The 12,526-nt window shown below is 47.9% G+C and overlaps 1 protein-coding gene across 2 annotated transcripts in view; it reads left to right on the forward strand.

Annotated features, from left to right (window-relative positions):
• Positions 1–5,463: 5,463 nt before the first annotated feature.
• Positions 5,464–12,526, forward strand: part of CNPPD1 (cyclin Pas1/PHO80 domain containing 1) — a 34,366-nt gene continuing 27,303 nt past the window's right edge. The window contains exon 1 of one of the 2 annotated variants that reach the window (XM_078679199.1): positions 5,464–5,750. In XM_078679199.1, the coding sequence (XP_078535325.1) occupies positions 5,667–5,750 (84 nt within the window). In that variant the 5' untranslated portion in view covers positions 5,464–5,666. The remainder of the gene's footprint in view (positions 5,751–12,526) is intronic. The other variant, XM_078679200.1, reaches the window with a different exon arrangement.

Genomic DNA, 12,526 nt, shown 5'->3' on the forward strand with positions numbered 1-12,526 from the left:
GGCTCTCACATTGTCTGCTTTCGGGGTAATCCCTCGCACCCCAATTTCGTGCCCTAGGTAGGTCACGGACTCCATTCCTATCCGGCATTTGGACCACTCGGCCGTGAGGCCCTTACTTTCGAGAATCTTCAGTACTTTCCCAAGTTTGTTGTCATGATCCAGCTTGTCTCGTCCCATCACCAAGATGTCATCTTGGAAATATTGGATGCCATCAGTGTTCCTAAACAGTTGGTGCATTAACTTTTGGAACACCGCAGCCGCCGATGCCAGTCCAAACGGCATGCGGCAAAACTGGTAGCACCCAAACGGGGTGATGAATGAAGTGAGTTTTCGGCTTTCCGGGTGCAGTGCTATTTGGTGGTAGGCGGAGGTCAAGTCGATGGTGGAATACCATTTGACCCCCTTGGTTCTGGCCAACATCTCCTCGATCCTGGGTAAGGGAAATTTCTCCACCACGATGCTCTTGTTCAGCTCGCGTAGGTCGACGCACAACCTGACTTTCCCACTTGGCTTCATCACTACTACCAGGGGCGCAAGCCACTCCGCACATGTGATGGGCTCGATGATCCCTTTCCCTTCCAGATCCTGTAGCTCCTCTTGCACCGCATCTCTCACCGCCAATGGTACATTCCTCACTTTATGGGCTACCGGCACGGCGTCTTCCTTCAGAATTATCTTGTGAGCGAATTTCTCCATCTTTCCAACCGTGCCTCCGAACACTTTGGGATACTCTCCTCTCCACTTTTCTAGGTCAGGCCAGGGTTCCAGCTCCGTAAGTAGTATCTGTTCCTTGCCCCCCGGATCCAGCTTGATGCCCAGGTCGCCTTGGTCAAGCCATCCTAGGACCGAGGGTCCTCTCTCCGATACGTAGAGTTTGCAAAACGCTGAACGGCCTCTGAACTCGAACTGCAATGGCCTGAATCCTGCCATGAGTATTCGGTCACCATTGTACGTCACGGGGCGGATGTCTAACTTCTCCAGTTCCGGGCCGAGATTCGGCGCGAAACACTCCTCCCATACTGCTCTCTGGATAATGGTGAAGGGCGAGCCCGTATCCGCCACCACTTTTATCGGTATTCCTCCTATCGACATCTCCAAGACCGGTTTCATTGTCCTCTTGCCATCAACACTCATCACTCGGCCATCCACCTCTAGTACTTGGTCCTCGATATAAATGACTGTGACGACGTCTTCTCCTGCGTCCTCTTCTTGTTCTTCACTGTCCTGTCCCACATACTTCACTACGCTCTTCGATGCCTTCTTCCGACACACTTTCTCGTAGTGTCCTACGATCCCGCAGTACATGCACTTGGCGCGGAATGCTGGGCATTTTCTGTTGTGCGCCTTGTGGGACCAGCTCCCACATCTGTAGCATGACCTCTTGTTGCTTCCCGCTTGTTTTCCCGGCGGGCCAGGGTTGCCATTCCATTTGTGGGGTCCTTTCGCCGCCGCTCCTCTGTACTTGTAGTCTCTGCGCGGCTCCTCATCTTCTATTCTGTTCACCATGGTGGTGGCCGCCGTCTCCTTCCTCGTTGCTTCCGCACTCCTGCGTGCCAGCTCTGCTCTTTTGACGATCACCATCACTTCTTTTAAGGTGGTGTTCCCGCTGGCCCACAGTTTGTCTTGCACAGCTGTGCACGTGGTGTGCATCACCACTTGGTCCTTGATAAACTCTTCTTCCCAATTGTCATATTTGCACGTGGACGCCAGTCTCTTCAGGGCAGCCACATATTCTTCCAATGTTTCGCCTGGGCGTTGTTTCCTTTGCTGAAAGTTAAACCTGTCCACCGACACGCACACTGCCGGCCTGTAATGTTCGTTAAGGTCATCGATGGCATGAGCGTACACGTCGTCGTCCGCGCTCCCTCTTTCCTTTGGCACCAGGCTCTTGTATATTCTCAGGCCCTCGGGGCCTAGGGTGAGTAGTAGGATTCGGTTTTTTCTTTTGGAGTTGAACACCTCTTCACTTTCGTCCTCCAATACTCCTATGTAGTTGTCTATGTACTCCCTCCAATTGATCACGTGTCCCTGTGGGAAAGAGTATGTGGGAATGACTACGAGACAAGTCAGAATAAGACTCAATGAGCACAAAAGTAATATCAGGTGCAAAAAACTTACAACTAAAATGTCTGCCCACTTCATCGAATACCAACACTGTGTCAACGAATTACAGTGGACGGTAATAGAACAACTGCCCTCAGATGTGGGCCTCCTGGAAAAAGAACAAAGATGGGTGTTCCGTCTTGGCACTGATGTCACTGGGCTTAATGATTCCATTCCTTGGAATCTCTTGAGATGAACTGCATTCGGACCTTCTATTCAAACCTTGTCAAAATGGCCTCTGAGAATCCTTGTGTTTGGGTATATCAAGTTATATCATCACCAATAGGATAATCTCAAACTTCTTTCCTCTTCACCATCACCCCTATGAATTATGAACATTAGATAGCTAATGGGGCCATTTATAACTCAATCAGGGTTCTTGAAAACACACCTCTTTCCTGTATGTCTCCTGTTTCGACATAGAAAACCATTACCCCTTCTAGAATGTATGGCGAATCCCCATGTAGCCTTTTCTTTTCCTGTTACATTGGAAAGAAAGCACGCATGCTCGAAACACCTCCAAGTCTCTTTTTCATGTAGCCCTTTCTCTTCCTGTTACATTGGAAAGAGAGCGCGCATGCTTTAAACACCTCCAAGTCTCTTTTGCAGGCGTTCTGACATGAGCGGCAGTGCCGCTCCTTTGCGCATGCGCGGTGACTATATTTTTCCGCGCATGCGTAGTTAACACTCTTCCTGCTGGGTAGGCGCATGCGCAATGTATAGCGGTGGCAGATCGCGCAGCACCGGACTTCCTCGGAATACCAAGTCCCTATTCGGGCATCTACCGGGTCTCATTATTCAATTAACCAACGATAATGAGCTATTAGCAGAGTATAAAGAAGGGTACTGACGCGATGCACGCTCACTTCATCGGAGCCGCGTTGAGGGAAGGCAGGCAACTAGCCATTGCAGTAACCGTGAGTTTTGGGTTAGAAATAGGAGCTTGAGTATGGCGCATTGGTGTATTGGTACCTACTACAAATTGAATCCCATATACTAATGTTTCTATAGGTCATTTTCTGAACAGAAAGGAAGGATCCCCCAATAACACGCACAGGCTCATGAGGTCTTAATTTTGAGAACCTGAAGTAAGCTGTGAAATTATCTATTTTTGTGCTCTATTTCCATCAGAGTAGAGACTAAGTTCGTGTTCTGTGTTTGTACATGTATACACTGTGCTATGTCCTTGTGTGTGTATTTTTGATTTTAATTTTTGCATTTCTCACAGGGCTCCACTATTTTTGGATTTACCCTGCTGTATTTTGAGAAGTTGTATTTTGAGAAGTTGTTTTCTTCTCCCAGGACCTGTGCATCTTAGACCAGTGTGTTTATGTATGCTTTCTCTTTACAGGTTTTCATCGCCAATTGGGCGCAACGACACCCACCTACATATATAACATGGTTAGGTACATTACACATTGTTGTAATTAAATTTTACACTTTTACATTTACATGTGAGTAAGGGGAGGGTAAGTGCTATCCTTGTCCTGAAGAAGGAACCTCTGAGTTCCGAAACATGTTGACACTTTTCACAGTGGTTGTAATACCTTAATCAGTATTTTTTCAACCACGCCTTGCACTTTTTTAATAATACCAGCCGGGGATTTAATAAATTTTGTTTCACCCACGCGCCAGGTATCTTTTAACCATTTTTTCACCTCACCTCACTCACACTTTTGTAGACACACACCCCCTCACATAGTTCACTTACAAGTGCTCCTGCGTATTCGCGAGTCGTAGCACGCCGCATCCCGTAGAGGGGTGCGAAGGCCCCGATGATGAAGCATGACACCAAGGGGCCTGTTGGTGTGTGAGGGGCATTTATACAACACTGTGTGTTCCCCATCTTGTTTGGGATCACCACCACTCTGAGTGGATTCTACTTTGTTTATGCATATAACTAGGGAGGCCGAATCCACTGACTCTCTCTCTCCCCCCTCTTGTTAAATTTTTTTCTCCCTCCAATCCTCCCATTTCATTAATGGTTCTCCTGGTCTGGGTAGGAATTGCACTGGCGCCATCGCGTATCCTGCCTGCGCACACATTCTTTCGCTTTTGATCGTGGATAGCGTGCTCCCTTGGGTCCTGGGGCTGCCTGGAGCGTTATCCTGCTCTTCCTTACTTGTGTGGGACTGGGGACTGCTTGCATCCGCCCCCTCGCTCTTTGGTGGGGGATCCAGCGCTGTCTCTCTGTTTCTCCTGACGCTGTTTGCTTTTGGTGCACTTCCCTTGTGCCCGCTGGTTTGGGCGCGCTGTACCGTGGGCTCCTCCGGCGATGCCCCGTCCTGGCGGCGCGATCGTTTTTCTTCTCGGGGTGCCCCTGGGCTCTGCCACGCTCCTTAGGGCTGGTACCTGTGTGTTCGTTTCAGGCTGGGTCTTTCCTGATCCTCCGCCTTCTAACCTTCTGGCGCCGTGGTCTTGTTCCTTCGCCACGTGTCTTCCGGGCACCGGTTGGGTTGTTGGTTCCCTCGGTGGCACTTGGTCGTGTGGTATTTGTGGTGGCTGGGTCTAGCATCCCACCCTCGTCGCCATTGTAATGTCCGGATTACCACAAATAATGACACTGCCAGGAGTTAGAATTTCACGTAGTATTTATTTCTTAACAGCACTAAGGAGCGCCGAGCCTCCTGTCTCTCTCCCAGGCTTTCGCGCCAATGCTGCTGTGCTGCACGCGCAGCCTGGACGTCATCACCGCACGTCACGTGGTTACGTGACGTGCGTACGCTAGACTGCGCCTCTACACTATATTCATTGATTTTGCAGTGTGTTTATATGCAATTATTTTTGGTTTTATTATAAAAATCCATAATTGAAATTCGGAGTCTGTGGTCCTTACAGCATGAATATTTTGTAAGTATGATTTTAACGTGTTGATTTTCCATTAGACAAATTTTACCAGGCAATTAAAAGACCATCCTAGCTGAACTTGGATAGTAAAGCAAGGCCCACGTTTGCCTCTATCACAGGTCTGGCGACTCTGCTAATAAAACAGGCGCACGTGCCCTGGACCAGTTCCAGTACCTCATACCACTGTGTTTGTGTCATTATTTCAAAGTATGTGAGTTCACTACTTTACCCCCAAAGGAAAAATAAAGTTAATTTTTGCGCTTATAGGATGTCAATTTACTACAACCCAAGCTTGACTTCATGGTGGTTTGTGGCTCGAAGCCCTCCTCTGCCCGCGGTCATGATATCCTGAATGTGTCCACATGAGTGAAGCGCCTCAAACCCGCCTGACGCCCGAGGGCCTGAGCCGACTCTGGAAGCAGCCAGACCCGGGCGGGCGCTTGTGATGCAGCGGGGGTGACGGGCCCGCCCTGGGAGGGGCGAGGGGAGGCGCTGACCCGCCCCGGGACTGGAGGGCAGCCGAAGGGGAGGGACCGAGAGCCGCCGCCGTCTCCCTCACGCCCGGAGACACACGCAACAAACACACACCGACGCGCGGCCCAAGCAGGCCCGGAGCGGGGCTCGAGTAGCGCGAGAGGCCCACGAGAAGCGCGCGGAGGCGGGCTAGGAGCTACGCGAGGCCGGGGATCGAGCGCGGCCTAGAGGCCCCAGGGAGGATGGCCCGGCTGTGGCGCCCGGAGCTGGAGGAGGGCGACGGGGACCGCGGCTTCCAGCTGCCGGACGGCTTCAGAGACTTCCCGGTGAGTGTCCCGGAGGGGAAGGGCCGCCAGGAGGTGAGGGGAAGGGCCGTCAGGAGGTGAGGGCAAGGGCCGCCTGGAGGTGAGGGGGAGGGCCCCGAGGTGAGAACCGTCTCTAGGGGACACGGAGGTGAAGTGGCGGAGGGGAGCGCAGGCCTCTGACAGGACGCGGAGAGGCCGGGCAGTGGAGGGCAGGGAGCGGAGGCGAGCTGGGGTATGTGAGGGGAGAGGCCGGAGGACACGGGGGGAGGACTTGGGGGTGCGAGGCGCAACCGCCCAGGGACCCCCTCTCCCCTCTTTGTGACATCCTTAGCTACCCCTAACTGTTAACCAGCAGAACTATGAGCGCTGGGACAGATACGGCAGCTTACTGTGAGAACTACAAGTCCCAGAATGCATTGTGCTCTTTGCTAAGATACCAGACTGGTAAGTCGTAGGTAGATGCAAGGGGCGTGAAATAGGGGAAAGCAGGGTTATGGGAAAGGGGTGTGTGGAAGTAGAAAGCAGTGGTGGACAGTGGGTCGTTTTTTTTTGTTGCAGTTTTATATAGCGCGAACTCAACCCGAAGGACTTAACAGAATGACACATTCATTGTCACACACGGCTGCCAAGTGGTTGTCATTGCCACCGTTGGTATTTTCAACAAGTGTTGAACGTCCTGGAAACTGTAGTTTCGTTTTCACTAGTATGAGCATAAGCTAAACGTAAATGCACGAACTGAAAAAGAGGACTTGCTCAAAGTGTCACAAAATTGATTCACTTGGCAGCACATTGGTGAAAGAATAGGACTGGAAAGTAGTCGGAGGAAAGGAGAGGGTGACGCCATATCAAAGCAAAGGCCCAGACTTGGGTGGGGAGGTGAACAGGTAGGTAAGGGGGGATAAAGGAGGATAGTTGCCCTGAGGTAGGTCACATAAGAAGGCAGATGTCATGGTGGTCTCAAGGGAGAGGAGGGGCTGGTAGCCCTCCATGACAACAGCATGAAGTTCGTGTGACACAGTACAGAATAAAATGCCCTTGGCCAGGAAGCTGCTTTGAAAGAAGGATCAGTAGAGACAGGCGTCTTTGGAGAGGGACACACATACAAGAGCCTAGAGAAAAGAGGACGATGGGACATCTATGTCCCTCTGTTAGTGAGAGGAGTGACTCAAGAGGAACAGGTAGTTGACAACTCACCCATACTTGGCAGGTGTCACCTTCTTTCTACTTCGGTTCACCCGCCTCACAAACCATAGCCTGTAATGTGGTCACCTGCTTTTCCAACCATTATTACCCTCCCAAAAAAGTGTAATTCTGCATTCAACTTAATGGGATCACCCCTTAAACGCCTGACTTCACTTGCACTTTTCGTCAAGAGGTTGACAGTTGTCACAGCATAGAGTGACTTTGTAGTCTAAATGAGTGTCCAGTCTGATACTGTGGACTGGATATGTATGTACACGCAGGATCTCTACTGACCTACTGTAGGAGCGGTGATATTTCAGGGGCATTAAAAAATGTGCTTAGTTTGGTTGCTGTATAAACCAGCGAGACCCTGTAGTTGTACTACTTAAGATAACACAGATCTTTGTTTGGAATTTGACCTTTCCACTGTCGCTGCAGACTTAAATGCGAATGAACCTGTTCCTGCGGAACCCACAAACTGGTCCTGAAATATGGTAATTCAGTGGTTTCCCCCTAAGTATCGCTGTGGGCCCCTCAGACAAGTCCTGTAGTTATTTGACTGTCCCCTGTTAATGAGGAGGGATGAACCTGTCACATACTCAGGGAACAAATGTCGGAAAAGTACCTGGGGGAGGGCTTAATATAATGTCCTGGAATATAGCTGGCCTTGCTGGGAAATTAGAAAATGCAGATTGGAGAAACCACCTACGTGGGTTCCACATACTAGCTTTTCAGGAGACCTGGGCGTTCGAATGCTCCCCTTACCAAATAGAGGGCTATAAATGTTTTTCCGTGCCAGCTCAAGAAAGTAGATCGGGAAGGGCAAAGGGAGGGTTAGCACTATATGTTGACCTTAATCTAGAAGGAATATGGACACTACCCTCCTGGACGTCACACACTCTTCAGGCGGTGACATTTCAAGGGCAAGGGTTGAGGTTATTGTTATTTAACATCTATAACTCAGGACCTGTAAATGGAAATAACGCTGTACTTCAGGAACTAGACTGCAGACTCAACCAAGAGGCTGAACAAAGGAAAGGGGGGGTGGAACCAATTGTCTTGGTGATGGGCTATCTAAATTGTCACCTATGCCCAAATCTGCTCCCAGTAACTGCAGATTGGTCGTCCTGTCCGACAGAGAGCGGGCCACATTTTGAACACAATAAGGAGGGAATAACACTAACTAAACTACTAGATACCCACACACTAACTCACACGATTGATCTGATTGTCCCGAGAATAGAGGGTATTCTTACTCCAACATTTAAAGGAAGAGGACATTCCTCCATTATAGATTATATGGTGATATCCACTTTTGCAAAACACTGGATTGCAGAGGTTAGAACGGAATGGAGCATTTTTAGTGATCATAACCCCTTAGTTTTGGAATTAATACATAGCGGCTGCCCGAAAAGGGGTAAACAAGCTGATACTGAGTTGAGGCCAACTGATCTGGGGAGGCGACTTAGGTGGTCGAAAATCAATGCCCAGGAATTCTATAAATCTCTAAAAGAAAAAGGCAAGATTGAAGATTGCCTAGAACCTTCAATAGAGGGACGCGAGTTGGTCACGGTGTTTGGGTCGCTAACTAACTTGGTTGATGAATTATTGAAAGCAAAAGGCCCCAGAAGGAACATCACACAACCAAGATGGTTCGACACTAATTGCTCTCGAGCACTAAGAGACCTAAAATCGAGCCTTAAAGCTAACCCCAGGGACAAACCAAAAGTGGCCCTTTGTAGACAGATATATAAAATCATGGTAAAACGGAGAAAGGCCGCGCTGCAAGCGGAAGTCTGGGCTGACCTAAGGGAGGCAGGGGAGAACAGGGATTTCACGGAATTCTGGAGAATTATTAATAGGCCTTGCTTTCAGGACAGTAGTGCCCCCGTGATTAGCACCAATATACTTCCTGAACAATGGGCAACCCATTTTGAGGGTCTTTACAATCACACCCATGACACAATGCCAGAAGGAAGTTGGGATGGGATACGGAGTCTGGAAATAGATTTCTCACTTATAGAAACATCTAAGGCTATTCAAGGCCTGACTCCAAACAAAGCTCCAGGGCCCGATGGTACCCCGCCAGATCTATACCGAAGTAACATGGATTTATGGGCGCCAATCATGACGAGGGTTCTAAATGCGGCCATTAAATCTGGGCTCCCAAGATCCTGGTCTACTGCACTAATTGTCCCTATTTTCAAGAAGGGGAGTAGGGACAACCCTCAATGCTATAGACCAATATCGCTGATTGATGTCTCAGCCAAAATACTGGGCCGGGTGGTATTGAATCGTCTTATGGCCTGGGCAGAAGAGCAGCATACCATAGCAGATACCCAGTATGGCTTTAGATCGGGTAAATCAACTAGCGATCAGTGTCTTAATCTCTATTTATTAGTTGCCAAGTATACGGAAGCAAGTAATGGAACTATTTATATGGGAATTATGGATTTGGCTGCAGCCTATGACAATGTAAACAGGAACAAACTGTGGGCCATGATGAACAACATGGGAATTGACCCAGGATAAATATCCTCAGAGAATTACATTAGAACAACACTGCCAGGGTCCGCTTTAGCACGGAGGGGGGGGGGTAGTACCGATCACTTTCCGCGCACTAGCGGAGTGAGGCAAGGGTGCATCCTTGCTCCCTTCTTGTTCTCTCTGTACATTAATGATCTGGAGAGAACCCTTATCGCCCAGAATGTAGACTGCCCTAAAGCAGGAACGCGTCATATTCCGGTACTGCTGTATGCGGATGACGCAGTTCTGCTCGCACGAACATCACGGAGTTTAGAATACCTTGTTGACGGATTTGTAAAGTTCATGGACAACTTAGATCTGTCCGTGAATCTGAGCAAGTCCTTTGTGATGGTGGCAGGTAAAAGGCCCTCTAGGAAATTCGTATTTAAAATAGGGACCCACATACTGGAAACTGTAAGTACTTTTCCCTACCTAGGCCTCCTATTTGATGGGGAGATACAGTTTAGTTCCCCGATTGAGGAACGCTGTACAAAGCTGGTTTCCTCAAACGGCGCGATATTAAATTTTGCCCGTAGGCTGGGTCGCTGGTCACCAGAACAAGTAATGAGCCTATATGGCTCCATAAGTATTGCAAAGGCCTTGTATGGAGCAGAGGTCTGGGGTTTCAGGGATGCAAAATATTTACAGCTGGAGGAAGATAAATTCCTTCGCAGGATCTTAAAGATCCCACAGAGCACCCCAGCAGAAATTGCGCACACCGAACTTGGGACCCCATACATTATAGACCAGGTAAAGGTGAGGCCCATTATGGCATGGCTCAGAATCTGGGTAAACCCTGAGGCAGAACTAAGCAGGGTAATTGTTGAAGATTGCCTACAAAGGGATAAGGGGTTGCAAATCCCTTGGCTAAATTATGTCAAGGGTATGCTAGAGAACATAGACCAGTATAACCTCTTTAGTAACCCGACTGCAATTTCCACCTCCTGTAAATCTCAAATTAAAAAACTGCTGTTAGGAAAATTTGCATCTGACAGATTAAGCGCTTATTTACTAAAGAGATTAAGCGCTTATTTACTAAAGAGATCAGTAGCAGCTCATTGTTTAGTAAGTAATGGGGAGCGCATGGAACCCTATCTATTCTTGATGCACAATCAGCAGGACAGGTTTTTAATGTGTCGTTTTAGGCTCAATTTGTTACCCAATATTTTATCTTATCCATCTGGTTTTACTTTAACAATTGAGCAGAAGGGTGCCTGCGGCTGCGACAATAGGTCTCCGCAGGACACCCTTCATTTTGTACTTTTGTGTTCATTTTATCCGATCCCCCGACGTAGATTTTTGGTGGATATTTTAAAAGAGGCAAAATTTCGTCATGCTAAAACTGCACTACTCTTTTTACAAAGAGCAAATGATATGCACACTTTATGCTCTGTTATGATTTTTTTAAAGTAGCAGTGAGATTAAGAAATACAAGAGGTTAAGCAATGATGTATATAACACCTTGTTTTATAACTGTACAAATTTTGTCTTTAATATAGTTCAGAAATGTAAATGTAATTTTTTCTCTTTTTCTTAAAATGTATTTTTATAATGGTTTTCAATCATCGAAATAAAGATTTACTGACTGACTGTCCCCTGTAACATGTCGCCTGTGAGCCACCCATAAAGGTTCTGTAGTTAGTTTATTCAATGATCTCCTCTGATGTGTACATATAGCCTTGGGGCCCGCAGACATGTCCTGAAATTGGGCTGTTCAACAATACCCACTAATACTCGCCGTTTTGTACACCAGTAAGGTCCTTAAGTTTAGTTATTCAGAAGCCATCTTCTGTGGTCCCCACATATGTTATGTTAATATAACTTGAATACCCGGAGGTGTCTTGGCGCTAAACCTGAACGTAAGCCCAGAGGATTGAGAGAAAAAAACGGATTTATAAATAAATAGCCATGTCTAAAGGCCTTTGCTAAATGAGGCAAGAGAGTTGGCAGCTAGTACACCGTAATTGTCTGCCAGGCTGGTCCAGGAGAAGATGCTTTTCAGGAATACCTATAGTTTAGTTTATTCAGTCATCCTCTTTGCCATTTGGCTTGTGGGCGCTACGTCCCCCAGATAGGCCATAGCATTAGATTATTCAGTGACCACAACCTACTTTGTTAAATTTATTCCATCTCCTCCTATGAATTGCATGTGGGCACCACAGATGTGCCTTTAAATTAGGTTTGATCCCCTCTGATGTATTCCCTGTTGTCCAAATAAATGTGCTCCTGATGTCGGCTATCACGTGATTTCCCCAGTTAAGTATTACCTGTGGGTCCCAAAGCTGTATCCTTAAGGTAGGAAGGTATTTTATTCTATGACCTCATGGAAATGATGCTAGAATGTCATTTCATGCGTTCGCCCCCCCCCCCCCCCCCCCCATCATTGAAGCCATTATTTCAGTCTTTACTTGACAACTACTCTTGTTTGTTTTTTTGTTGTTGTTTTTTTGCTGTGACTTTTACTTTTTGTTGTATGCTAAATTGTCCTCCATGTTCTATACATTCTCCGTCCCTCTGGTTCTAGTGCATGTTGGTGTAAGAATGGCTGGCACTCTGATCCACATTTATCCAAAAGGCAAAGCCACCCTCGGCCTCACGCCCCCCGTTCCTCACCTGAGGTTGGTGATGTCCTGGTACAAAGACAACACACATCATCGAGCTAGACAAATAAGAGGTACCGAGGAACAGAGGAATTTTTTTTTTTTTTTTGCAGAGTATATAGCGCGAACTAGACCCGAACCGAATCAGATATCAGAGCGCTTTACATATTTTTCCAGTTACGTTACATTTTTACGTTTTCCAGTTACTTTCAATTTAGGCACGGGGAACGGGGAGATTAAGTGATTTGCCCAGAATCACAGGAGGTTTTGGCGTCGTTACCGAGACTCGAACCCAGTTCCTCCAGGTCCGAGGTCGATCGCCCTAGCCGTTAGGCCAACTCCTCTCCCCTCCTTCGAGGGTAGGAAGATGAAAGACCGGCCTCCCATGCCGAGCTCGGGAATATGAAGAACGCCCGAGAGGAAGAGTTTGAGGAAGCTAGCATAGAACCAAGTTTTGAGAACAGCTGTATGGTGCCTAGACTATAAACT

The sequence above is a fragment of the Lissotriton helveticus genome, chromosome 3_1 (assembly GCF_964261635.1).
Source record: "Lissotriton helveticus chromosome 3_1, aLisHel1.1, whole genome shotgun sequence".
Taxonomy (NCBI): domain Eukaryota; kingdom Metazoa; phylum Chordata; class Amphibia; order Caudata; family Salamandridae; genus Lissotriton; species Lissotriton helveticus.